Below are 26,069 nucleotides of genomic sequence, written 5' to 3'. Positions count from 1 at the left end.
TGAATGAGTTGATCTTAAAAGTAGCCACCAGAAAACACTTTGTCTTATTCTTTATAAAAATGACTTCATAATTAACAGAACTTGTGTGCAATTTGGATATAATGACTTTGCACATGAAGTGGATTGGTCATCAGTATATCACAATGCTCAAGCGGTGACAATTTATATTTTTGCACGCAGTGACGTGCGGTGAGGTTTATGACTGGGGAGGCACTGACGTCAACCCCCCCCGGTAAAATTTGTCCGGCACCTAACCGTGTCACAAAAAAGGTTGGGGAACGCTGCTCTAGTGTGACTTATTCATTATTTAATTTGAACTATTTTAATTAAAATCTCATATCAGCAGTCTTCACGCATAAAAACACTCAATAAAGCACATGAAATCAAAAACTTGTTTTCGATCGTGCGTACCACTCCGTTCTGAAGTCCCGTTGTCCGAATCAAACCTTTTAACTCCAGAGTTGGTCTTCCTTTACTGATGACCTCCTGCTTCGACCGAAAATCCATAGATGAAAATCGTTTGGATATGTAATCCTCCATTGTAAAACGAAATGTAAAAACGGGGGATAAAACCCGAATGTAAAACAAAATAAATGGACGACTGCTCTTCAGTTGCTCACTGTAAAATTGAACTGGAGATCTCTTATTCTACAGGTAGGCGCATGAAGCCTCCCGGGATCACTAGCACCCCCTGCCATAAGGCTGGAGAACCTTTTTTCGTAGCCTCCGTAAGATCTCTTTTCAAAGCCGTTTTGTTCATCTAAAGAAACACGACGTTACAGACAGATGACAAAAAACAACAACACACAAGATATTATATACACCAGCATAACTACGGAAATTAATTAATATTAATTAATATTTTGCCGTGTGATTACGCAATCCTCAGAGGAGGAGAAAAACGAGAAAAATCGTTTTCGGTTTTAAAATAACTATAAAAATTCAGCGATTTTGGTTCAAAATGATACAAAATAATTGAAATTAAAAGGAAAATGACTTTATGATATAAACAATTTAATTTGTTTTTCCCCTTTTCATGATGGCAGGGGAGGCGTATCAAAGCAAATGCAATGCAACCATTTGACGTTTTTTGCTAAATGGATGTGTTCTTTTTATTTGGACAGAAAAGCTGCACGAAAAGTGGAAATTCCTTGAATAGGACAATAGAAAGGAACCTAAATGTTTGTTTACTGCTATTTTCCCTGAGTGTGGACTCCAAATTCAATTAAATCTGTCAGATAGTCTCTAATACTATATTTGTATTCAAACTTAGAGGGAATTATCAGTGCAAACAGTTCATTTAAAAAAGGTAACTTGCACCTCTGATTAAAATAAATTAATAAAAATGGGTTGACCTGTGTAATAATCAATAATATAGTGAAGTGATCATATTCATCATGACCCTCTGAAGGAAACCGTAACTACCATTTTGGCCCACACGGAAAATTGACACCCATGATTTCAAGCTTTCACTTAACACGAAGAACCTTCAGGCCCAAAATAAATCACATGTAAACACTAAATACGGCCACGTGGACCTGTCTGGTCCTTGACCCACCCCAGCACACGAATCATTATGCATGTTATTATGTGACTCTGCAAACAATTACATAAAGACTAAACACTGCTGAATGCAAGGGCTCACCAGATTACGACGGCGGGGATTTGGTTAAATGGATTAAGGGTAGATTTACATTCCATATTTAGGTTCAAGACATGAAAATAAACGGAGTCAGGCGCGCTTCAGGTATAAAAACTGCAATGTCGCCTTGTTGCTCACAACTCTGAATTGGACCTTCCTGCTATCAACTTGCTGCTCCACCTTCAAGGTAAATTGAGAGTCCAGAGATGAGACTCAGCTCCAGAAACTTCATTTGAAATGTGAAGCCAACTAATGTTCACTTGTCTTTGTCTAGGATGGACTTCCAAATGTTTGCCGTGGTCATGCTGCTGGTAGCCAGCGTGGAGCACAGTTTGGCCAGCTGCGTGGTGGACAGCTTCACTGTCAAACAGGATTTTGACCCCCAAAGAGTAAGTCTACATTCTTTCATAAAGAAAAAAAGTTTTAACAAAACACACTTTGCCGGTTTGTCTTGATGCCATGAGTGAGGAATATCTTGCTTCTCTGAATCGACTGGGTCAACATCGTGCATTCTCCCTGGTTCATGTTCTCCATCATTCATGGAGATTGAAAAAAGTAACAGGCACATTTTGTCAGTTGAGGAAGTAAGGCGGAAAACGTTCAGATTCTCTAATGCAAGCATTCAAGTACAGACAAATATCCTTTCAAGTAGAGAAAAGTGGTACTACTTGTTATTGTGTCGTGAATGATCGTAAAAACATCTTTATTTTTGCTGTCAGTATGCAGGCAAGTGGTACGCCTTGCAGAAGAAGGATCCCGAGGGTTTATTCCTTCAGGACAACATCTCTGCTGAGTACACTGTTGGAGATGACGGCGCTATGGTGGCCTCCTCCAGGGGCAGAGTTACTCTGTTCGGGTGAGCAGTGGTTATCACCTGCGCTTGCGTTCGTTCAACCACCGCATGTTCGTCAATGTGATCCTTTTCTAACAATATTCAGGTTCTGGGTGGTGTGTGCTGACATGGCCGCTCAGTACTCTGTGCCCAACCCTGAAAACCCGGGCAAGATGTTCATGAACTACCAGGGGCTGGCCAGCTATCTGTCAAGTGGAGGTATGGGCAATAAATCCTGCACACACAAACAGTCATGAGCACGTTAGGATCACTGCTACGGACATTGTAACAATTCTATATAATATTCAACATATATTTTTGAAATGACTGATTGATTTTGTCTCTTAAACACTAAATGATTTCCAATAAAACAAGTGTCTCTTGTTTACAATACAACAACAATTAGGATCTACATCATCAAGATTTTGGAGCGAATTAATGATCAGTGAAAAATTTGTGGAAAAAAACAGTGCCACCAAAGGCACTTAGAATAAACAACTTTATTGAATTGAATTAAATTGGAGCAGTGCGGTGAAAATGTTAACATGTTTAACCTCATAGTTGAGAGGTTAGGCTAAATGAAAGCACTTAGTTGTGCAGGTGGACATCAACATAAATGCTTGTTTGTCGGTGAATAGCAATCATATTATGCCTCTTCCTCAAAGAATGGATTTTTTTTACATGTTCAATTTTAAAACAGCTTATTGGAATAAACGTTTGCATTGAATTAAGTAGAAATCTATTGTGCAGAATCAACACACACACACACACCTACACACTCACACACACACCACCTCTGTTTTATCGTGTGCTTTATGCTTCTCCAGGTGACAACTACTGGATCATTGACACCGACTATGACAACTATGCCATCACCTACGCCTGCCGCAGCCTGAACGACGATGGAAGCTGCGGGGACGGCTATGCCCTGGTCTTCTCCCGCAATCCACGCGGCCTGCCACCTGCTATCCAGAGAATTGTGCGCCAAAAACAGGAGGAAATCTGCATGGCGGGTCAGTTCCAGCCTGTGCTGCAGTCCGGTACGTGTTCATGCATACACTACACACGTTTGGATTTATTTTAGGGGTTATAGCCAAGGTGGAATATTTGGACTATACATTAATCCCTTTGTTTTCCTCCTCATCAGGAGTTTGCTAAACATGACGCAACCAGCAGCTGGAGAGAACTTGTACAGGGCAATGAAGTCAACACTCCATTTAAGCTAACCTAAGGCACAAGAATTATCCTGTTCAGTCTAAAATTGTCAACGTTGTCATGAGAGACCACCCCAGTGAAATGTAACGCAAATGCCAAGATAAAAAGAAATGTATTGTCATAAACACACAAATGGTTAAACTGTACTGATTCAACTTTCTTGAGGACATTTTATTAAAAAAAACTGCAAGGTTCATTGTGTTTTTAAAATTATTTTGTTAAAAAAATAAAATATATTATAATGTCAACCCATGTATGCATCTTTGATGATATTTAAAATGATACAAGATTTGTAAATAAATGCATGGCTAAGTGAAAAAAAAAATCTGCAGATTAGTTACATAACAGTCTGAGATGAAAGTCTTCTATATTTGATGAGCCACATTTAAAGCTCCTCTGAATACTCCTCAGGCAGCGAGTACATCCCGGGCCTGCCCCAGTAGTCCACAGCTCGAACTCTGTACCAGCCGCTTACCTGTTGGTAGGCTGAACGACACAACATGCCAGTCAACATCATTAACTTAGCTCATATTTAACTAAGATTTAGGATATTTGTCTACACCAGTATCACCCTGCCCTATATTTGTAGAGTTGATTAATCTACTGATTTAAATACAGATTTAATTTGTTCGTCTGCACAGAGATGTTTATAACAAAGAGGACACAGAGGTGAATATACTGCAGTAAGAAGTCTACTTAGAATACACAAAGCCTACGTGGGGGAAAGAGTTGATTAATTTTCTTTTGATTATAAGTTTACTTGTAGAGATCAAAGCATTCTTTCTAAAATTTCACCAAGAGTACCCTAAACTTTTTATGATAATAATCTGTAGTCATTTCCACTATTTCAATCAACTTACATTGAATTGACTTCAGATGTCCACTGGGAACGTATAACGTTGTATATCAACATAGAAAAACTCATGATAACACAAAACCATCTTACCAGGTGAATAAACAAATGATGTGAAAATGGTGTTGTGGCTATTAATCCTGCTGAAGTCCTTCCGATTTGCAGAGTGCTCCACTTCAAAGGTGCGAATGCATCTGCAAAGAACGAATGGATGTTTTAGGCGGTCCTTACACAACATTCTTACATAAAAAGTCCCACTCAGTCTGCACTCACTTGGAATCAACACAGTCATCAGACCAGATAATGAGGACTTGGCCTTTGGTGATCCTGATGAAGCGCAAACCATTGACCTTGAAAGGCAAACAGAACAGACATGTCAAGCACTTGTGGAATGCTTGACTTAAATTTAACCAGCTAAGCATTTATTTGATATCTATCTTAAAGGCCTCGTACTAGCAGTGGATGCCTGTACAAAACGCTAACTCATCTTAGTCAACTTGTGGTTCATTGACTTTTGCATGTGCTGGTTGGACAAACCCCCCACACAAATACTTTGTAAATCCATCTCATCACTCAAAAGAGCCCAAGTACTGACCTGGTTTGGAGACGTTTTAGGTCGGGCACATACATGTAACAGCAGCACAGAGGGAACGTGCAGTCTTGTTTTCAAAGTCAGAGTGTCACCCATAGGCACCGGCCGGGGTCCGTCAACGAGAGGGTCCTGACAAAGCAGCATATTAAAAAAAAAATAATAATAATAATAAAAAAAATTAAAGGGTCAACTCCCAAAATGTCTTTGTAAATATATAATATGTTCTGCGCTGCCCAACTAGATGAAACACTGTTCTATTTAATGCTTCGTTTGTGGAATATAAATTAAACAGGCAAAATACAACTGTTTTTATCCATTTTAGGGAGCGGCCATTTTGCCACTTGCTGTCCATTGGAAATGACATCACAGGTGCCAGGTCTCAGGTCACAGCCAATCACAGCTCACAAAAGAGCAGTGTTTTTTTACATTTTTTTGTTCTGTATCTATGGAGGTCAATAATAATATAAATGTTTCAGATTGCACTTCTTGGTGGATAGTTTGTCTAAGAAGAGTTGTTTAAATATGTTTTAACTCCATCTTCTTACTTCCTTGACTGTGCAGGGTGTTTCACTAAGATACAGTAGGAGGAATAATCAATATTTTACCACGTGATGTGTATAACAATATTTCTATTTGGTTACAAAAAATCTATGTTTTCTCAATAGCACCAATTAAATTTGTCAGTTCCATAATTATTGTTATATACAGTATATCATAGATTGTGTTTTGGGGTATCTTCGGCATTATATCGTCATATTTCTATCACTATTCGTTTGGCTTATGTTGAGATTGCAGGTACTAGTAGCATATGATTAAAATGTGCTCCAAACAAACCTGGACGTTCCTGAGCTTTGTGAACTGCTCTGTCGTAGGGTAGACGGGGCTTCCCATGTTCTGCCATTGTTGATAGGGGTTGCTCACATTATTGTCCATTAGATACGTGACATATACAAGACCTGAATAGCAATTTAAGACGATTTAGGCATTTTAAACAACTGCTTGCTTGCAAAAGTCAGAAAGCAATTGTCCATCATAATATAATCTTATAGAACAGAACGACCCATGCATGCAATCCACCTGCGCGTGACTCCAGTCCTTTCAGCGACACGGTGACGATATGAGTGCTGGTAGACGTGCGGTTGTCATCACTGCTGTACATCAGCAAGGCGGCCTGCCAGCTGTCTGATCCTCCGGGGATTTCCGGTTGGTGGCTACTTGCGAGAACGCCCACGTTTCCACTGTAGGCATCATCAGATCCTGAGGAGTTCAAAACCTGTGCCAGGACCTGAGTCTCGCCTGGGGGAGGAATGACAACAGGCCCATTAAGGAATAAGGATATTCCAATCTTCTTTATTCATTCATCCATTTCGTAATGTATGAACATTACATTACATGAAGTATGTTCTCAGTTTTGATCGGACCAAGAATAGCTTCATATTTGTTTATGAAAAAATTAAAATTGCATTCATAGGAACGTACAGCGTCAAATTCAAAGTTCTGCCATTTTTGTTGATTTAACACACATTGGTAGAACTGCAACTAATGATCATTGGATTAATCAATTCATCTGTCAATTATCAATAAATCGGGTTGAAAAACATGTTTTAATTTTCATCCCTGTATTCAAAAGCAGGGCATTGTGTAAAAAAATAAGAACAAATGTTGATCATTGACTTCCAAAGTAAAAGTAGATGTTTTCAGATCATTGTTTTGATTCAACATAAATATACTAATCGATCCGCTTTTATGAATGGCTACAGAAAGCTGAGAAATCTTTACGGTTGAGAGGCTGTAATTGTAATTTGATTTGGACAATTTTGAATTAAACAGCCTGTCTAAAACCTTGATGGTTTATCATGGTAACTATGAATTAATTTGATACTTGATTAGTTTTTGGTTAATTAATTGTTGCTCCCCTTCAAACTGGTAAATCTAAAATCAATTTTAGTAGATGCGGGGCAAATTTGAGACTCGTGTGCTTTGTTGTGCTTATACAAAAATAACCCCAAGAACAATTTAACATTTTGGGTCATTTTGTATAACTTTAAGGAGAGTCTTCAAATTTCAGGGATAAAGAATGACATTTAGGTGATTATTTTAATTGTTGTCAAATCTGAGCAGAACAATTGAGTGTTAAAGAATTAGAGCAAAACTATAAGTCAACACAAGCCCAGCAGGTCCATTCGTACCTAGCAGAGCCAGAAGGCCCATGACGGTGAGGATGGGCTTCCTGACGAGCTGCACGTGAGGAGGTTGCGTGTTATTGACCTGGAAGCGAGCGGTCAAAGTGCGCTGCGTGAAGGGGTGAGGATGGTAGCTGAGGAAGGCATTGTCGTTGCTCAGCAGCGTGTAGTTGATGCTTGCATTTGCACACATTATATCCTGATGCTGGCTGATCACCTGTCCACACACAATTAGCATGTGTCTTACAAATACTTGAAGAACAAAGGGGCCCTCAGTTTATGACGTTAAGAGGTTACAAGGCACTAATGTGATGTAGAATTTTTTTACTTTCCGTCATCTCAAGCTTTTCGATCACATTGCTATCAGGACATACGTTCCTTCACACTTCTTCGAATCTTGTAGCAATGCTTGGTCGATGCTCTTTACCTTGATGGCCATGGCAGCGTAGGTCACATCCGCTCTCCACTCCTGAGGCCGGGACCAGCCCACCAGCGGATCTGCCTCATCATTGTACACAGGGTGATTGCGGAACCCAGGGAAAAGTTCTTGGATTTCTCCCACGGTCTGCATCTCCTGCTGGAGGATGGGTAAAGAGTAACCACCTCCCTAGAAGAGAGAAGAATGCAAAACAAAATAAAAAATGATCTAACTGGACATGATGGAGTTTAAGTCAACCATGTTTGAGCTGTTGATCGAGCTTTTTGGGTCTTTTATGGCAGACAAATTTGGACAGCAGTAACATTTGGAAACGTGAACCAGGGTGCATTAACAACAACAATAACAAATTTGGCGCAGCAAATGATTCCCTATTCGTTGCCTTCTTTTAGAGAATTATTTGATGCTCTCAGCTCTAAGAATGATTTGTGTCTAGAAACTTCTGGCATTCATCAATTTCTAAATAGAAAAACAACATACACATACCACTTTTTTAGTTGTTATCATTAGCTAATTTAGGGTTTTGTTCCCATCATAAGCAAAGATGCTGTTTACATAGCATAAAAGCCAAACCAGTGCTAGTAAGTGATTTTTTTTCTCATATACTGAGCATAAGCATTGTTTAAGTTAATAAAGGAGGGGAAAGGGAAATAATTTTGTGTGCACATTAGCATTTGTGTCATTGTGTATATTACTTTTATGCAAATTGAATCAGGTCAGTCGTTCTACATTTACCAGTATTTTTTTAACACAAATATCTGTACTTCTGTTTAAGCACAGATGGTGAGTACCTCAGCATCTCTATTCAAATAAAACTTGCATAGCCTCTCGAAAATGATCTTGTCCATTCATGTTGACTGGCAGACACCTTCTTGTGCAGAGCGATATAGTCCAGCCGAATGCCCGTCTCTCCAGTGAAGTAGTTGGTGCCATTGTAGCAGTGTTGAAGCATGGCCCAGCAGTAAGGCGAGCGTGGCAATGAGTGACATGAGTCTCCTGGACCCCCAAACTTAAGCAAGTTGCTGGCAGCCCGCAGACCTTCCGAACAGGCATCGTAATAATTTAAAAACCCTGAGAAGAGATAACAACACAAATTGCACAGTAGATTCAATAAAATTAGCATTTCTATGAATGCCAATTTTATCATCGTTGTTGTACTTTGGTACAATATGTCATGGAAACTATTAGTAACGTTTGGTTACCTTGTTTAATACCTTTCTATCACCGAAAGACTGTTTCACAGCTTCAGTGTGTATTCCAAATAATGTCATGGCATGATTAGTGGACACTGACAGCACACTATACCTTGAATTGACATGCTGACGTTGTCAAAGTCATGGTTGTTGGGCTCGTTCCATGTTTCAAAGTTCCACTGAGAAACACTTCCAAGACCATATTTTTCTGTAAGACACAGTCAACAGTGAACATTTTTAACTAAATGAGTCACCTTGTATTTGCTTAGAGCGATGTCATTTGGTATTTAAAGAGATGGCAGCTGGCCACTCACCAATGTACCTCTTGGCTATGAGATGAACCAGATTTCTCCACTTGAACACTTGAGCTTTGTCTTCAAAGTCACTGAAATAATTAGAGACGCTGCCCATCAGTTCAAAACCTGCAAAATAGAAAACGTGCAAGGAAAATTATTTTCAAAAGTGGGTTCAAGTTGACTAATTTTCATCAATATTATGCGTCTTTATTTTTCAGCTGCATATATGCGATTGGTCTTGCTCTGCATTCAGCTGCGATTATCAATGATTACTGATGGCGTGCTAATGTGCTAGTATTTGGTAATGCTAACCAAGAGGAGGGTTGCAAGCTCAGAAGAGAAAAGTGCAAAGGCAAACTGATAAGGGTAAAACATCTTGCCCTACAATCAGCTCTACTAACATATAGGAATATTAATCTAATTTTTAAGGGCTCAAAAAATAAAGAAACCAATAAAAAAAATGTATGTAAATAAATGTAAATAAGTTATCATAATAACCACATTAAATAGGAACTTGAACAGAGAAAAAAAATCTTTAAGGGTCGATAAGGGTTTTACATCTTGCCTTGTAGTTAAATTCTGATTCTACTCAAAATTGATGAATTTCAAACATTTAAAATGAATTTGTTGAATTTTTCCATAAATTGAATAATTTACTCATGGAAAATGTAGAATTCTCAGGGGACAAAGGTTTTGGATATAATGACCTGAAAGTCGTGAATGAGATAAATATTTTTACTTTAGAATGTTTGAATTTGTTGAGAAATTTGGAAGGATGAGTTGTACATTTTTTCTGTTCATTGCAAATGGAATTTTTCTCATTTGAAATTCTGCACACAAAAAAGCTGTCCACGTGGCGTGAAATGATAGAAGGAAAGACTGAAGGTGAATCACAGATGGAATAGTCTAGCCTTCCGTGTGGGTAGAGCACCTGGCCGGAGTCCATTAATCCATAAGAGATTCATTAGCTGGTCCAATTTTGTAAAATTGTACTTGGGTTGGCCTCCCACATCTCTGAAACAACAAAAGCAGATGTCTGCTAAGAAATAGTGAGACGAACACACAATATTGGCAAGCTTGTCTGAGCTGCTCTTCACATACTGGGCTGTGATCAGCTCCATCAGCCAGTGTATTCGGACCTGCTGAATCCCTCCATGTGGGACTGAGCCCACGTAGGCAAGGTTCAGTTGCTGGTCAACGCTCAGATCAAAGTGGTGTGCCTGAGTGTGGGGAAGGGGAGGACTGCACATGACACACAGTGTTAATAAATTAATTACACAAATACACTACGTCACATCATGAAGTACTAAACTTTAATGCAGACTTGATGTTTTGAATGGTAAATGAAGTCAACCTTTAACAGGCACAGTTGCACCAGTTCACTTTTCTCATAAACGAATCAAGCATGACAATAAATTACACAGTCGTGACTTGAGATACAAGATGTGAAATACGAGTATTTCGACATACGAGTAGTCATACGTATTTTTGCTTTGACATGCGAGAACAGGGTGCAGCTGACACAACTCACTTCCCAAATTGCACTTAGGGTATCATAAGTAAATAGTATTCAAAAAGAGGCTTCAAGTTGCTTATCACAACTCCAATCTGAAGGTTACTGTCAAACTAAACATAAAACAAAACAGGTTGTGCATTTAAAACAACACGATTGTTTCTTACCAGAAACCAGTGCTTCTCCAGAAGTGTTTTAAAGGTGCTACCGGTTTTCCGAGGTCAACGTTGATGACAAAAGAATCGGAAGAAGCGTCTGTGATACACACTGTGAACGCAAAGGCAAGCAATGTTTTCAGCATTTCTGAAAAAGAGCTGAGCAACTTTAGGAATTTGCGCTTGAAAGCTCCTGATCAAAAATATGTGAAATCATTATAAGAAATCAGTTATGTAAGAAAAACTTTCGCAACGCCTGTAATACATCACACATAGAAATACAACAGGGCTTGACAGGTCAAGAACCTCCCAAAAAGCACTCGAAAAGGAACGCGGTTGAAGTCAGTTGCTTAATGACGTCATTTGACTGCGACGCGTTTGTAGTTTTTTCTTCTTCAAGGTTTTACTGCTGAAACCGCATCGTCACAGCATGTGAATCACTTTTGTTTCCTAGGGTGACGAGAAGTTCTCTTTCTCTCGGACATGTCCTGTTTTTGAGACAAAAAAATGTCCGAGGGGAATTTCAAAAATTGTTCAGGATTTTGTTCGATTGCCGTCGCGCATACTAGTATACACCAATCGCATCAAGCCGCCCCCCCCCCCCGCTCTTACCATCTTAAAAAGTTAATGCGACATAGCAAAGAAAATTGTATGAGGAGCCATATTTGAGAAATGTTTTAGTTGAAATGCAAAGGTCAGCTATTACAAGGGTTTTTACCAGTATAAACTGGTTATTCTGATAACAAACTGCACTAACTGTAGATTTAAATGTCAACTGCACTCCGCAAATGTATTTACCAGAGAACTATATCAAATTGTTTAGACTTTGCATTCAAAATGAATGTCGACCTTGAATGAAAAGCACAACAAACTGTTAGCATGACATTTATTTTTAAAAAAAGAGGAAAAAAACTGAGAATACAGAAGGCATAAAAGGAACACCACTTTTTATGTTCAACTCAAGATACTGTTAAACAGCAACAGTTATAAACAACCATTTACACAACCTGTACAATTATTTTTTCCTGAAGATTTTCCATTTATTCAAAATAACTTAAATAGGTTTCTATGTAAAAGTGCAAATCGTTATGCATAAAAGAAGACCAACGGTGGCAAGGATGTTTTGATGGGTTCACTGGCAATCAAGTTTTATAACATCACAAGCATATTACTAAGCTTTTCTGTCATATAATGCTTCAAATGTACAGGATTCATATCCCTCATATTAGGGTGTTGTGCATCACAATTAAGCTGTGTTACAGAGTGTACACTTGGTTAGCACTATATTGTAATGCCGATATAAGTATTTCATCCTTCCTGACGACTTGTGCAACAAGAACTGTCGTGTTCTCCTGGATGTCCATAGTCAACATTACAGGACAACTATTTTCTTTGATAGTGTTTAACTTAAATCTTCTGTACAGCACAGACCCAGATATGGTTGCATTTATAGTCTACATAATTTGAAAAACCAGTGTGCACGTGTAGAGATGTGAGGGTGTTGGTGTTTTTTCACAGCCTTCAGGCAATGAGGCCAGAAAGGCAACAAACTAGAGAAGAGAAGCAAGTCATAAACTACAGGGCCTTACATGCTCCCGTGTTAACATGCAACTTAATTGAGACAAAGGGACGAGTATTACACAGCATACAGCATCTGCTCTCTACGTACTGGTCACCTTAGCATCCACTGGAGGAAAATTGGAAATGTGAATGGAAATAGAACGAGCATGGAGTTCAGTTTGTGTGGGACCAACTATGACTTCTGCTCAGCTCCTGCAGCAGACTGGGCTGTACTCTCTGGTTTTAAGATCTGGTAGGTGATGAGGTACTCTGGGAAGGCCTGAGAGAAACAAAGAAGGTGGGTGGGGTGGGGGGTGTTCATCAGTACGGTTACTATGAATGTTCAGTAATGTTTTGTGCCAAGTCAGAATTAAAAACAGTACCTGCTCTCCTCGGTAAATCACATACTCAGCATAGGCCAAGCCGTTAACACTCGGCCGCCCGATCACTGAGTGGTGTCCAGGGGGAGCATGGGCCATTTTCATGGCACTGAACTGGAGGAAGGACTTTCCCAGAGTGACCCTGCAGAACAGCATCTGCCTGCAAATAGCACAGCAAAAGAAAGACTTAGACAATGATCTCTTTCAACATGAGTGCACCTAAAACATTGTGATGGTTAATTCACCTGTGGCACAGGTAGCAGGAGCGGTCTTTGTGTGTCGGACAGCCCGTGCCTCCGCCGATGCCGTAAACGTACTGGTTGCTCTTGGAGGAGTTCTCGGCAAAGTAGATGCCTGCACCGAACATTCCTCCGATGTAGGCGTGACGTTCGTCAAAGCCTTTGTGGATGATTGCATTGATGAATGGGGAACCTGAGGGAAGACACTTATCAACGTGATGCACAACAAAACTTTCCAGGGTCATTTGATCAAAAAGCCGCATATTAAAAGCAGACATTTACACGTTTTCTTACGGCATAGGCAGACAAAAGCAAGAAGGCAGGCAAAATAGATCACTCCTTCCACATGTGAAGGCTTTACAGTACCTTAACTACTAAATTTCTTTTCCCATAAATCCACAGCTCAGCAGATGTACGTACCGTGAAACAGCATGCGCTCATTGTGGTGGTTATGGTTCTCATCTGCAATCTCCTTCTGCCTGTGCGTGTAACGTTCCCTCAACTTCTTGTTCACCACTTTTTGGATCTGTGGGCCAAATAAGTAACTTTGAAAAACATTTTGTAATTCCCACCTGAAAAGCGGAAAATCCGTCCAATGAAGTTTAAAACAACTCAATGTGATGCGAAAAACACTTCAGACCTTGATGATGTTGTATCTGCTGAACACTCCTCCTGCATTGCCTCCATCTCGGTGCTCCCTGATGGTGCTCTGCAGCTGAGAAACAATTAAAAACAAATATAACGATATCAAGAAAAAAAGCTCATAAGAGTTTAAGAGCTGATATAATAACAAGCAATCCAATTAAGCTTTATGTCAAATAGGGCCAAGTATTATTATAGTGAAGGTTCATAGCATTCTTGGAGTAATATGCCTTTAGTGGTACTAGGCATAAAAATGAACATGAAATTGAAGAACCAATTTTTCCCATGATTGTATTATACATAACAAAAAAAAAACACTGACAGTGTAAACCATAAGTGAGCATTATGACCTCAGCCAAAGAAAAACTTTTCTTTTATTTCTACGGGAACTGATGGTGTGACTCCACTTTCTGAGATTTATAGACTTTGACAACATGGAAATACCGCGCAAGACATTTTTCAATGCAATGAAGGCTAACAAAAGGAGATGGAGAAAACTGGTCAAATACACTGCTCTGAAGTGACACACACTATCTAATGGGAGCATTTTACCAAACGTTCTTAACAAGGAAAGGCTGTGGGGATGACTTCACCCCCATGCTGTGAGACATTTTAACTCGAGGTGGGGGACAAGGGTGCGTTTATGGAAATGATCTTGAGCATAATAAGAACTCAGATATTTGGGAGCAGGGAGGCATGACCGTTTCTGAGTTTCGAGATGGAAAATAACGGAAAGAGGGTGTCTTCAACCATCACAGCTAAAGCCCATAAAAAACTGTCTCCCCTTTGCATCTTTACACTGTACTGTTAGATTTACGTTGCGGTCCTGTCCGTCTGTAGCGTCCGTCTGGCCATAGTACTGTATTTTCCGGACTATAAGTCGCAGTTTTTTTTCATAGTTTGGGCGGGGGTGCGACTTATACTCAGGAGCGACTTAAATGTGAAATTATTAACACATTATTTGATCATAACCACATTACTTACTTACGAGTATATCACTTCACATGTTATTTTCACACTAAATCGCATGAGGGTGCTCTAGGCCTGTGGAATAATTGGAACTGCAACTGACGAGTCCAACGTCAACGAAGCGCCGCATCTACTTACGGAGTCAGCGGACGTGTTTGTAAGTGACACAGAGGACGAAGATTTTAATGGATTTAATGATTTGGAGTGACACGGATGGTTCGATAAACTTGTTAATGTGACTTGTACTCCGGTGCAACTTATATATTTTTGTCTTCTTTATTATTTATTTTATGGCTGGGGCGACTTATACTTTGGAGCGACTGATCGTCCGGAAAATACGATACCTAGTGTGTGTTTTTTGTAGTCTGACAAAGTGCAGACCACCATATAACTGAACATCAATACGCTCAATTTACCTCCTCTTCCACCGACTGATACTCCTTGTCATCTGGAGCAAGGTCTATGAGGACGGTGCCCTGGTTGGCACAGTGGAATGTCAGATATGGATTTGCACCTGTGGTAAATGCAAAGAGAAAAAGCGGTTACATTGCTCAGGAGAAACTTTGACAAACAGCCATGACCTCAAAAAGGCCTTCCTTCTTACCTGGCTGACCACCCAGCAGCCTTTCTACACCCTTGATAAGTTTGTGTCGATGCCCATAGGCATTGATTCCAATTTCTTTCAGTTCCTCGTGACCCATGTCAACAAGGACATCGAGAGTGATCTATAATAAAACAAGAGGTTTACAAAGGAGATGCCTGAAACTACCTTCCTCTAATGGATGATTATGCAGGCCTAAAGTGGGACTTGGCCAACAAATTCAAAACAGTGATCTGCCAATTTGTGTATGCTACATTAGATTCATATTTGCGCTTAGTATTTTTTGGTATTATCTTTATTTCTCACCTGCTCTCTTTCAAATATGTCTCTCAGGTGCTCCAGGCCCAAACTCTTCAGGAATTGACTGATATTCATGTCCAGCATTGTCACTATTTAGGAAAAAGTAAGGGCTCGTCAACCATTTTGGAGGCAAATGAGTACAGACTCAAAAGGCTGATCCAAGAATCTTACATTCTCCTTCTTTGCGGTCTGGGCCTGCGGCTCCATCTGCCACTGCTGAGCTCCCAGCAGCAGCACCGCTGGCCAGTTCATTAAGCGGTCCGGCCAGGTTGTCTATGCTGCTGGCGGCCGATAGGCAGGATGGTGTGGAGGCTGGGGAGATGACGGTGGCGCTAACCACTGTGGCCTGTGGCTTAAAGCAGACTGGGAGAGCGTCTGGTGGCATAGCGTCCATAAGAAGGGCCCGAATGTCGTCAGCCTTAAGGTGCAACAACAGAACATGTTTCAGTTTAAAGAGCACTGATATCTGTAATAGGCTTCATGGGAGAGAGGGGAATATTCTAAGGTGATGTTACCGTGGCCAGGTCAAGGGCCGTCTGGCCTTCTTGGTTCTTCATGGTTGGATCAGCCCCATGAGCCAGCAGCAGAGCACAGAGCTGTGTGCGACCCTTCTGTGCTGCCTCGTGCAGGGGTGTGAAAGCCCATTTGTCAGTGGCATTCACACATGTATTGTACTTGATGAGCAGGGCAGCGATGTCAACATGCTGTCAGATAGGGAAGACAACAGAATATTAAGTAGCAGTTTTTATTTTGAAAGCAACAAAGGTAATCTTTAAATCAATGAAAGGGGGCAGTGAACCCACTGAATGCTTCAAGAGCTCAGTGGGTCGAGACTCACGCCATAGGAAGCAGCATTATGGAGAGGGATAAGGCCTCCTTTGTCTTGAGCATTGACGTCTGCCCCATGTTCCAACAGATACTCAGCCACTTCAAGGTTGTTGTAGCCAGCTGAGGAGAAAACACAAATTAGTAACATTTGAACAAGTACAACAACAAGGTCAACCTACAGTGGAAGGAAGAAGAGTGTGAGAACACTTTGTTGCAGACGTGCAATACGATCAGGAGGGAATTTCGACAATTCCTCTTTGTAAAACTGTTGCAGTTCATCAAGAGTCCTAGGATGTCTATTGGGAATCACTCTCAAGCCACAGCATCCGGCGATTAACATTTTTGATATGCAGTTGTGTCCGCATAGATTCTTAATGGGTGTGCTTACCGAGTTCCGATTTTCTGAAAAACCTCTGACACTACAGTACAATTTAACTGATACATTGCAGCTCCAACAGTTATTTCCAAAAAGGAGAAGTCAAGTTAAGAATCTTCTTTACAATATGTTCTATGTAGAACCACTCCTCTAAACACAGTAATCTGATTAATATTGCGTTTGTGAAATATAAATTAAGCAGGAAAATCCAACCGCTTTTATCCATCTCAGGGGGAAGCCAATTTGCCACTTGCTGTCGACTGAAGTTGAAATCACAGTATCTTAGGTTTCAAGTAAGACCCAATCATGACTCACCTATTTTCTGAGTTTGGTCATGTGTCATTCACAAGATGAGCCATGATTCTTTATCTGAGGCCTGAGCAACTCACTCAACAGCAAATGTCAAAATGAAGGGATACAATTTTAAAATTCATTGTACAAATACCAAAAAAGCAGGGTCATTTTCTCTATAAATTACAGGTTGGTACAACTACCTCAGTGTGACAAACCAGAAATGTACAAAAGCAGTAGCCATTACCTGCCAGGTGGAGTGGTGTGGAGTTGCGACCCTGAGTGTCTCGACAATTGATGTTCTCTGGGGAACAAAGTTTTTGGACACGAGCCAGGCAACCTTTTTTGGCAGCATCTAGCAGGGCAGCATCACCCCTCAGAAGGTCCTGGATGTCAGTGTCTCCATCCTTCACCATGTCGAGTGGCATGTTGCCATCGCGGTTCTTCTTGGAGGGGTCTGCGCCATGCTGCATATAGAGGAGTTGTAAATAACAGTCATGTTTAATAATACAACTATGGTTAGTTTTCCTATCTTATAATTTATTCATCACAGATTGAAAGGGTTCTCACTTTGAGCAGCAGTTTGCAAATCTCATATTTTCCCTTGGCCGCTGCCTCGTGAAGCGGGGTGAACTTCCATAGGTCGGCAACATTGACTGAAGCTCCGTGTCGAACCAACAGCTCGGCGACTTCATAGTGTCCATACGAGCAAGCGTTGTGAAGAGGAACCAGGCCGCTGGTGGGAGGAGTAACAAAAGTAAAAATGGATTCGCCAGCAGTACAGTCTAGGTGGGCATTTTTACTTGTGAAGTGCAAAAAAAGAATCACAGGTGTACAGAAACGCACCCCTTGTCCTTAGCATGGACATCAGCTCCATGGTGAAGCAGGTATTCCACGACAGCCACTCGGTTGTAACCAGCAGCAAAATGAAGGGGAGTGGAGTGACGGCCCTCTAGATCCCGACAGTTTACATTTTGAGGCGTGCACAGTTGCTGCCACACAAAGACAACATTACAACATTGAATACGGCAATAAATCTTAAGAGATAGTTTGAAGGCGAGAAGTAGGCTACTGTCAGTGACAAGAGAGGTTCAGAGTGTCAAATCAAAAAGAAAAGATACGGTTATTGATAGAACATATCATGGAAAAACTTACTTGCACAGTGTCTAGATCTCCTGCTTTGGCTGCCTCAAGAAATCTGTAGTCCACATCAGAGTTTCGTGTAGGAACATTTTCTGGAAGACGAAAAAAAAAAAAAAGAGCATCTGGTGATAAGCAAAACCAGAACTGCGTATTTGCTGACTCATTCAATAGACAAAATGTGATTACCATTGAGAATCTGTTGTACAGCTTCATTTCCCATCTGGGCAGCCGTAAAACCCTGCAGTGACACGATGGACGGGTCGGCCCCATAGCTTAGCAGCAGTTTACAGGTTTGGATGTGACCAGCCAGAGCAGCCCGGTGCAAAGCTGTCTGTCCTAGAGTGTCCACAGCATTCACCTGAGATCAGACAAGGTTGAGGAGTAAAACATGCTTTCCTGCAAAGATTTCTGGGAAAAACATGTAGCACCCAGAAGTATTAACCTTTGCTCCATGTTTCTGCAGCACCTCCAGAATATCATTGTGAGCCCTCTCAGCAGCAACATGCAAAGGAGTCATAAAGCTGTGACACACAACAGGAAAGGTTATCCCGTCCTCATTTCAGAAGTCAGAGCACTTTGAAACGTTTTTTATACCTAGTTGAACCATCAAAATGTAAAGCATCGAAACAAATTGTGGACTTACTCTTTGTTCTTTTCATTGATGTTGGCACCTTTACGCAGCAGCAACTCAGTCACCTGCTTCCTTTTTGGGTGTGGGGAAGCCACTGCACAATGCTTAAAATGACAAAATATTAAATGGGTACACGGGCCACACGTTAAAAAAAAAAAAAAAAACTATTTCATTCGAATTCCTTATTCAGTACTATAACATTGAAATAACTTTAGAATTTGAATATCCACTGTAAAGCACAAGTTCTAAAGCCCGATGCACGACTGGAATAGAAGATTAAAATATAGAACTGGCACGGTTCTGACCAGAGCTGTCTCATTGGTTTGAGGATGTTTGAAGCTGATGATTTCCAAAGCCAGGGTCTTCTTCACTTTGGTCACATCTGCCTCTCGAGCTGCCTGGAGCAGCGAATGACCCTTGAACTCATCTATACAGAATGAAAAGGCAAAATGAAGGGACTGAAAAATAAATCACTTGTGGTGATGACAGCCTGATTAACAAGGTATTCTGCAATTTCAATAATTGCTGCTTAACAGGACTCACAGGTTAACCTCTCTTTCAACTCTGGAGTGGGGGCCATGTCCACAGCACTCTTGCTGTGACAGTTAAGTAGGGTCGGGTCGGCCCCGTGGCTCAGCAACAAGGAGCAAACTTCCACACGGTTCTTGGAAGCTGCTTCGTGTAGAGGAGTGAACTGCCACAAGTCCATTGCGTTGACACAAGCGCCGTGCTACAGGAGGAAGCATTGGGAAAGCAAAAACACATCTTAACATCTTCAGAAATTCCAAATACTTGTCAACGAACTTCAACTTACTTTAAGAAGAAGCTCGGTAACCTCAAAATGACCATAGGAACAAGCATTGTGAAGAGGAACCAGGCCGCTGCAGTCACAATGTAGTTAGGTGAGACAACTATGTTCTTTTTCAGGTGCTCAAGTCGGTCCAACATTGCGCCACTCACCCCTTGTCCTTAGCGTGAACATCAGCGCCATGCTGAAGGAGGAGCTGAACAATGCGGACTCTGTTGTAGCCAGCAGCCAAGTGGAGGGGAGTTGACTGTTAAAAAACAAACAAACAAACAAACAAAAAAACGTGTCTTAGTAACAAAAAGGCAAAAGAACGTGGTTGGGCGGCTACTTGATGGTGTGCTGCCTTTGATGGCCATAGAAGCAAGCGGCTGATTAGAGCCAGAGTCAATGTGATTTGGCCGGCGATGCTAGGTGAGCTGCAGATGAATGGTGCCAAGTCAGTGGATGCATGGGCAAATAAATGTCATCTTCCATCCATCTTAATGTGCTGTCCAGAAGTGAGAATTAACAATGCTCATTTCAGTACATTACAACTAGCTTACCTGTCCTGCAATACAAAGTTGAAAATTTGTTCAAGCAGCAAGATAACAGAACCTATAAGTATGAAATACTAAAACTGGATGGGTAATAATTACAGTTGGGGCACAACAGCTGCTTCCATTGGGCGTGCCGGAATCTCAAAATAAATGTATAGATAAATGACATCAATACCTTCTTGTTTCATCAATCTCAAGTATTGATTGAGATATTATTTGATGAGCTCTAATCTGGAACTGATAAAAAAAATCCTATCAAATTCAACTGTGAGGGCATGCAAAGAGCCAATAGAATGCATTGTTTAGGGAAGCCTATTCAAGCTTAAGTAGTGGTCAAACAAAATGTCTTTTCAGCCAAGAAAAATGTCTGTAAAAGCAAGGCTGTAAATTCCAGGTGCAGTTGCTTTCTATAAACTGCCTAATCAAGATGAAGCTTGCGATCTACTTGTCATCATCAACCCAATTTCCATGCAGGGATATTTGGGGTGGGATGGGGTCCATTTAGTCATTCTCAAACCCATTTCCATGCAGGAATATTTGTAAAGGAAATATTCAATTTGCAATTCTCAGGTGACTGAATTTGCTGTGCAATGGCCTCGTTCGGTGTGAGCCAACTTTGAGAAAAGCATGGTGCTCGAGGAACAAGTCATTCCTGAATACCGGCTTATACATCAGGGGTGTGAAATAGACACAATTCAACAGACATAAATGTTTGACAAAATGCAAAGAGGAGCGAGCCTTTGGACATGCATGAGTAATTATCAGACATCATGTCAATTAAAAAAAAAAAAAGCCAGATCAGATATTGTGTGGAGGCTTGGTGAATGGTGTGGGAGAGTGAACAGAGAAGAAAACAGGCAGTGAAAGAAACTGAGCTCCTCTTCAAATCCCAAAACATGGAGTTCTCACCACTTCCTCCAAACACACTCACATGCCACCCGCACATACACACGCGCAGACAGAGGAGCATCAGGGTGTGATACATGAGTGACCCAAACACCCATATGTGCAATTAATCAAGTGACAGCCAGCTTATTGGTCACATAAAACAATGGATTAAAAAATAATAATAATAAAAAAAAAGGGGGGGGGGGGGGGGTAAAAGACCACAACAGTGCATCATTAATCAAGTGGCTGTTATTAAAGTCAACTTACCAGCATTTTTTGAGATGTTGACTGATCGACAAATGTTGCCAGAGTCACACAGAAAACAAAGTGAACAAAAAATTACAAAACGGCAGCATAGGGTCACAGATAAGTCTACTCTCCCCTCTAAAAAAAAAAAAGAAAAAAAAAAAAGAAAAAAAAAAAAGATCTATTTCATGAATCTCCGTTTGATCATTCAAACATGCTGTGAAATTTAGGCTAAACTGCTTGAGAATGAGTGAAAGCCTTCCACAGTTTTCAGCATTCCACTCATGTTCGTATGCCCGGACACATCAAATGTAACTGACAAGTGACTAATGACTGGTTCATGCAAGCATAATGAAAAATGACAAAAATAAATGAGACGGAATGAAGGAAATGAATTTGTGACGATCCAGTATACTGTTAGCACTTCAAAATGAATGTACCGTATTTTCCGGACTATAAGTCGCCGTTATTTTCATAGTTTGGTGTGACTTATAATCAGGAGCGACTTATATGTGAAATTATTAACACATTATTATTGGCCCGAAGACAAGACGGTGTTTTTTGCATTGAAATAAAACTGAAAAAGTCAGGGTTGTCTTACATTCGGGGTCTAGACATTATACCCATTCACAAGGCTAGCTGGCGCCAGATATCTTTAAAGCGAATTTAACTCCCCAGTCCAAAGCAAACCCCTGTCACGAAGAAGAAATAGAGAGATCTCAGCTACTCTCAAGTTTAAACCAGTTTGCATTATCTTATCGCAATGTTTTTCCTTATTCAGATTTGTTTCAAGACCAGTTACAGTTAGACTTAACTTTGATGGTTAGTGCAGTTATTGCAATTTAGTTGTTTTATCACAGTAGATTGGTTATTTACATTTCAAAAAACAGAAGTCATTCATTTATAAATGTGATTGCACTTTAGTTTACATATTTAAATGTTCAGATATTAAGATGTGATACAGTTTTCGCATGATTTGAATGAGGCAAAATAACAGTTTTCTCTCAAATATATTGTTATAATCATTTGTTTCAGATGTACTGTAATTATTTTCTGTATAAAAATTAAATTTGGTGTTTAAAAATCTTTTTTCAAGCTTGAGTCTTGAAAAAGAGGGGGTCGTCTTATGATCAGGGTCGTCTTATATTCGGGCCAATACGGTACTTACTTACTAGTATAATTTATCACTTCACATGTTATTTTCACATTAAACCGCATGAGGGCGCACTACGCCTGTGGAATAATTGGAATCGCAACTGACTATGAGTCTGACCTCAGCGCCACATGTACTTCCGAAGTCAGCAGTTTATAAGTGACAGAGGACGAAGATCTCGATGGATCAAATGATTTGGAATGACACGGACAGTTTGATAAAATTGTTATTTATATTGTAGTTATTTGAATAACTGTTAATATGTTACGTCAGGCACATTCTCAGTTCCTGGTTTGTGTTTGTCACGTTAGCTTACTGTATTGATTAGCCTGTTGTTGCCTATTCATGTTTGTTTTGGTGGTGGATTTTGTCAAATAAAGTTCCCCAAAAAATGCGACTTATATATGTACTCCGGTGCGACTTTTATTTGTTTGTACTTTATTATGCATTTTATGGCTGGTGCGGCTTATAGTCCGGAAAATACGGTGCATTTTAGTGGGGTTTTAAAAGTCAAACAAAACTGCTCTATTGGTGGTGATGTCGGAGAGGATGTGTGTTGTCACTTATGACATCAACAATAGCATCGGTTTGCACTTTCGCTTGTCTTTTGAGAATTGATCTTGCACTACACTTTCTGATAAAAACAAACAAATGTCCAAAAAAGGGACACCAAGCATAGAATATGCCAGTGGCCTACAAAAGGTCATTACAGCAAAAGTGGTAATTATATGAATCATGAGTCACACAGTGTTTTGAAATTAAACATTCTAAGGACCAAAAATCAGAACTATGAAATAAAAGTTCTAAAAGTTGAGCATGAAGTCACTGCCCAAATAACACGCAGAATATGAATAAAGCATCTGAGAGAAAACTCAGACAGTACAACATGAAAAAAAAGGACAAATGAGAGGTGCATGCATAATAAAAGAGGAATACAAAAATAAAAACTAAACTATCCTGCTATATGCAGTTACTGAGCATACAGTACATTTAGAGGGGGAATACTATACAGATGGTAATAACACACAGCAAATTGTTATCAATAATATCGGTTTGTGGTTATCGGTTGCAGTCTTATTTGATTTACCTTGCGACCATCACTGGCATGACAGTTAACATTCAACGGAGTCAAGAGAGCCATCAATTTCTCTTCATTTCCACTCCTGGAAAGGTAATTAAAAAACAGCAGTTGGAAAACAACAACGAAAAAACACTTCCATTAAACAAATCAAAGGCAGTCGCAATCCTAATTCTGAAGTGATTATCAAACATTCAACAAATTTAAGTGGTGAAGACTCACCTTGCTGCTTCCAGGAGTTCGTCCTTCTTGTATTCACCTATTGAGCAATACATTTTAAGATTATGCCCAGGCATGCAACAACCGTTGGAATATTTCAACAGAATGTTACAAATTGCTTAAAGAAAAATTCAAAGATTTTTTGGGATAACACGTAAGAATGGGTACTGACCAGTGAGCACTGCTTTGGCAGAAGGGTCAGCCAGATCTAGCGCTGATTTTCCATCAGTGTTGCGGATATTTGGATCAGCCCCATGCTGGAGTAACACTACATGACAAACACAGAAACATTTAAAAATTACGCTTTAAAATCTTTTATGAACTGTGGCAAGTTAGTTTGACATAAACAATCACCCATTGAATTTGATTCGGCAGTTTGCTTTATTTAACTAGCTAAGCAAACCACGCTCACAACCTTCAATATGCATAAATTAAAAAAAAATCAGAACATAAAGTTTGTGGTATCATAAGCAACATCATTGAAGTGTAATTATTGTATCAGGCAATGTAAATCCTTGACTGGTATTGGGGTGGGGTTAGATAAACAGAATTGCTTCAACCCGTTTCCCTTTTTGACCGGTCAGGTGAAAACAGTACATGAAATGAACAGTGATCATGTACTTGTCGAGAAAAAGAAAAACTATACCTATGCAGACATCAATCTTTCCTTTAATGGCTGCCTCATGAAGAGGGGTGTAATTCCAGTTATCTCTGGCGTTGGGGTCTGCACCCTGGCAAAGAAGGAGGCCCACAACCTCGGCATGGCCAAATGAGCAGGCATTGTGCAGGGGGATGAGTCCTCCATCATCTCTGGCATGGACATTAGCTCCTGTCTGAAGGAGATGCTCCACCACGTCTTTCCTACCAAAACCTGAAGGGAGATCATTTTGATACTAATTACAGGAAAAACAAAACAGTTTAATCTTGTTGTACAACTTAAATAATTTCTTCATACGGTCAGATAAAGAGGTCTTCAACAAGTGGTAAAACTCAGTAACAAAAGTGAGTTACTTTGTTTGAGACTCGATTAATTTAAAATACTCAACACTGGAGAATCATAACCTACGGCCAGTTTGTTGCTAATTTGACAGGACACCACACAGAAGCTACGTTATTTAGCTGCCGTCTGGAATTAGCTGGTTAACAGGGCAGCACTGTGTCACTCGGTTAAATGATAACACGTTGGAATAGAATCAAATCTAGGTCTTGAATTCGAATTTAGCCAACATGATTTAGCCGAGCAATAGCTTAGCTTAGCTAGCTAGACATACCCGCAGCGAAATGCAAAGGAGTCGATTTTCGGCCAGCCATGTCTTTTGCGTTCACGTTCACCGAGTCGACGAGCCGTTTCACTCTAGACACATCTCCGTTGCGGCAGGCTTCGAACAACTCCCGGAAAGCTCCGCCGATACCGTCAGTGGGGCTTGGTGCACCGGAGCCAGGGCTGGAGACGCCGCTGCCTCCAGAGGTGGTCGTGCTTGAGCTCGCGCTGCTAGCCAGGACCGCAGCAGGCAGGTCCGGAGAGGCCAGAGCGCCTTCGATCCCTCCGCTGCATTCCCGCTCAGTCTCATGCGGTGAGTTGATCACTGCCATTGGCGGAGCCGTCGAGGTAGTCCCCGAAAGTGAGCAGTTCCTCGGCTGGGACTGTACACTGTTTTGTTGCTGCTGCGCTACTGAGCGACGAGACGCCGCCATTACAGCAGCTCGCAAGCAACAATAACCCCTGCTCCGCCTTTCCGGTGAAAGTGGACGCACTTCCGGTTCGTAATCGCATTGCTCACCAACTTGCACAGGTTATTAACTACTAGTCAAATACACTTGTCTATTTTGTTAGCAGAGACCGTGAGTTCGATTCCCGCATATGGCGGTGTGAATATGTGCGTGACCAAAAAGTAAAACTACGAGTCAAATATTTTGATTTCTTGTTTAATACTCCTCCGTTGTAATATTTGATTGGTCATTTAAGGTGTAACGTTAAAGAACAAACTCATGTAATGTGTGGCTACTGATACAAAGGTGTACATGTGTATAGAAAAATCTAAATATTGAATATGCTTGAGTAAAATCTCCTGAACCACTCATTCAATGCCAGTGGTTTCAACCTTAACTCTTTGTTTGAAACATTGGTAAAAGTCAACAGTTGCCCTAAAAGGTAGCGCTTGGATTTCATCCAGTTTCTATCCTGTTTTTATTCATCTCAGATGCTGAGGCTATCCACGGCTAGTAAGACACCATTTCGGGTTAGTGTTAAAAACAAAAATCCTACAGTAA

The 26,069-nt window shown here is 40.5% G+C and overlaps 3 protein-coding genes across 5 annotated transcripts; 1 reads left to right on the top strand and 2 right to left on the bottom strand.

The window, feature by feature from the left end:
* The first annotated feature begins 1,701 nt into the window (after window positions 1-1,701).
* Window positions 1,702-3,941, top strand: LOC125993759 (purpurin-like). Its single transcript, XM_049762623.2, has 6 exons — window positions 1,702-1,829; window positions 1,917-2,031; window positions 2,362-2,498; window positions 2,581-2,693; window positions 3,302-3,514; window positions 3,622-3,941. Exons 2-6 carry the CDS (start codon window positions 1,918-1,920, stop codon window positions 3,630-3,632), a joined length of 588 nt encoding a protein of 195 aa, XP_049618580.1. The 5' UTR covers window positions 1,702-1,829; window position 1,917; the 3' UTR covers window positions 3,633-3,941.
* On the bottom strand, window positions 3,840-11,263 carry idua (alpha-L-iduronidase). 2 transcript variants are annotated; one of them, XM_049762620.2, is made up of 14 exons: window positions 10,923-11,263; window positions 10,344-10,484; window positions 10,174-10,256; window positions 9,261-9,368; window positions 9,059-9,154; window positions 8,622-8,824; window positions 7,745-7,924; window positions 7,324-7,534; window positions 6,212-6,430; window positions 5,969-6,090; window positions 5,138-5,263; window positions 4,816-4,892; window positions 4,636-4,736; window positions 3,840-4,175 (listed from the first exon to the last, which is right to left on the bottom strand). In XM_049762620.2, the coding sequence occupies exons 1-14, from the start codon at window positions 11,054-11,056 to the stop codon at window positions 4,075-4,077; spliced, it is 1,902 nt and encodes a 633-aa protein (XP_049618577.1). In that variant the 5' UTR covers window positions 11,057-11,263; the 3' UTR covers window positions 3,840-4,074. The 2 variants fall into 2 exon arrangements, with proteins under 2 accessions (XP_049618577.1, XP_049618579.1); XM_049762622.2 differs by having other exon boundaries at window positions 10,344-10,462.
* A 519-nt stretch (window positions 11,264-11,782) lies between these two features.
* On the bottom strand, window positions 11,783-25,530 carry LOC125993755 (poly [ADP-ribose] polymerase tankyrase-1). Of its 2 annotated transcripts, XM_049762613.1 has the most exons (28): window positions 25,070-25,530; window positions 24,445-24,669; window positions 23,971-24,066; window positions 23,802-23,838; window positions 23,589-23,664; window positions 21,370-21,390; window positions 19,831-19,925; window positions 19,685-19,751; window positions 19,414-19,600; window positions 19,176-19,297; window positions 18,883-18,974; window positions 18,682-18,760; window positions 18,426-18,597; window positions 18,252-18,331; window positions 17,943-18,088; window positions 17,667-17,832; window positions 17,344-17,563; window positions 16,440-16,549; window positions 16,117-16,305; window positions 15,773-16,019; window positions 15,608-15,690; window positions 15,305-15,425; window positions 15,117-15,214; window positions 13,730-13,804; window positions 13,510-13,615; window positions 13,096-13,282; window positions 12,854-13,010; window positions 11,783-12,750 (listed from the first exon to the last, which is right to left on the bottom strand). In XM_049762613.1, the coding sequence occupies exons 1-28, from the start codon at window positions 25,491-25,493 to the stop codon at window positions 12,664-12,666; spliced, it is 3,765 nt and encodes a 1,254-aa protein (XP_049618570.1). In that variant the 5' UTR covers window positions 25,494-25,530; the 3' UTR covers window positions 11,783-12,663. The 2 variants fall into 2 exon arrangements, with proteins under 2 accessions (XP_049618570.1, XP_049618571.1); XM_049762614.1 differs by lacking the exon at window positions 21,370-21,390.
* Window positions 25,531-26,069: the final 539 nt, after the last annotated feature.

The sequence above is a fragment of the Syngnathus scovelli genome, chromosome 3 (assembly GCF_024217435.2).
Source record: "Syngnathus scovelli strain Florida chromosome 3, RoL_Ssco_1.2, whole genome shotgun sequence".
Lineage (NCBI taxonomy): Eukaryota > Metazoa > Chordata > Actinopteri > Syngnathiformes > Syngnathidae > Syngnathus > Syngnathus scovelli.
The sequence above is the reverse complement of the archived record's forward strand: the minus strand, read 5'-3'. Positions and strand labels throughout refer to the sequence as shown.

What these genes read in the sequence shown, in the direction of transcription:
- LOC125993759 (XM_049762623.2), top strand. Translation starts at nt 1,918, where the DNA reads ATGGACTTCCAAATGTTTGCCGTGGTCATGCTGCTGGTAGCCAGCGTG. An exon ending in AGGATTTTGACCCCCAAAGA is followed by an intron (nt 2,032 to 2,361) that starts GTAAGTCTACAT and finishes TTTTGCTGTCAG; the next exon opens with TATGCAGGCAAGTGGTACGC. An exon ending in GGCAGAGTTACTCTGTTCGG is followed by an intron (nt 2,499 to 2,580) that starts GTGAGCAGTGGT and finishes AACAATATTCAG; the next exon opens with GTTCTGGGTGGTGTGTGCTG.
- idua (XM_049762620.2), bottom strand. Translation starts at nt 11,056, where the DNA reads ATGCTGAAAACATTGCTTGCCTTTGCGTTCACAGTGTGTATCACAGAC. An exon ending in TGGAGAAGCACTGGTTTCTG is followed by an intron (nt 10,485 to 10,922) that starts GTAAGAAACAAT and finishes TGTCATGTGCAG; the next exon opens with TCCTCCCCTTCCCCACACTC. An exon ending in AGGACTGGAGTCACGCGCAG is followed by an intron (nt 6,091 to 6,211) that starts GTGGATTGCATG and finishes ATTGCTATTCAG; the next exon opens with GTCTTGTATATGTCACGTAT.
- LOC125993755 (XM_049762613.1), bottom strand. Translation starts at nt 25,493, where the DNA reads ATGGCGGCGTCTCGTCGCTCAGTAGCGCAGCAGCAACAAAACAGTGTA. An exon ending in AAAGATTGATGTCTGCATAG is followed by an intron (nt 24,067 to 24,444) that starts GTATAGTTTTTC and finishes TTTGTCATGTAG; the next exon opens with TGTTACTCCAGCATGGGGCT. An exon ending in TGAGCGCATGCTGTTTCACG is followed by an intron (nt 13,283 to 13,509) that starts GTACGTACATCT and finishes GTCTTCCCTCAG; the next exon opens with GTTCCCCATTCATCAATGCA.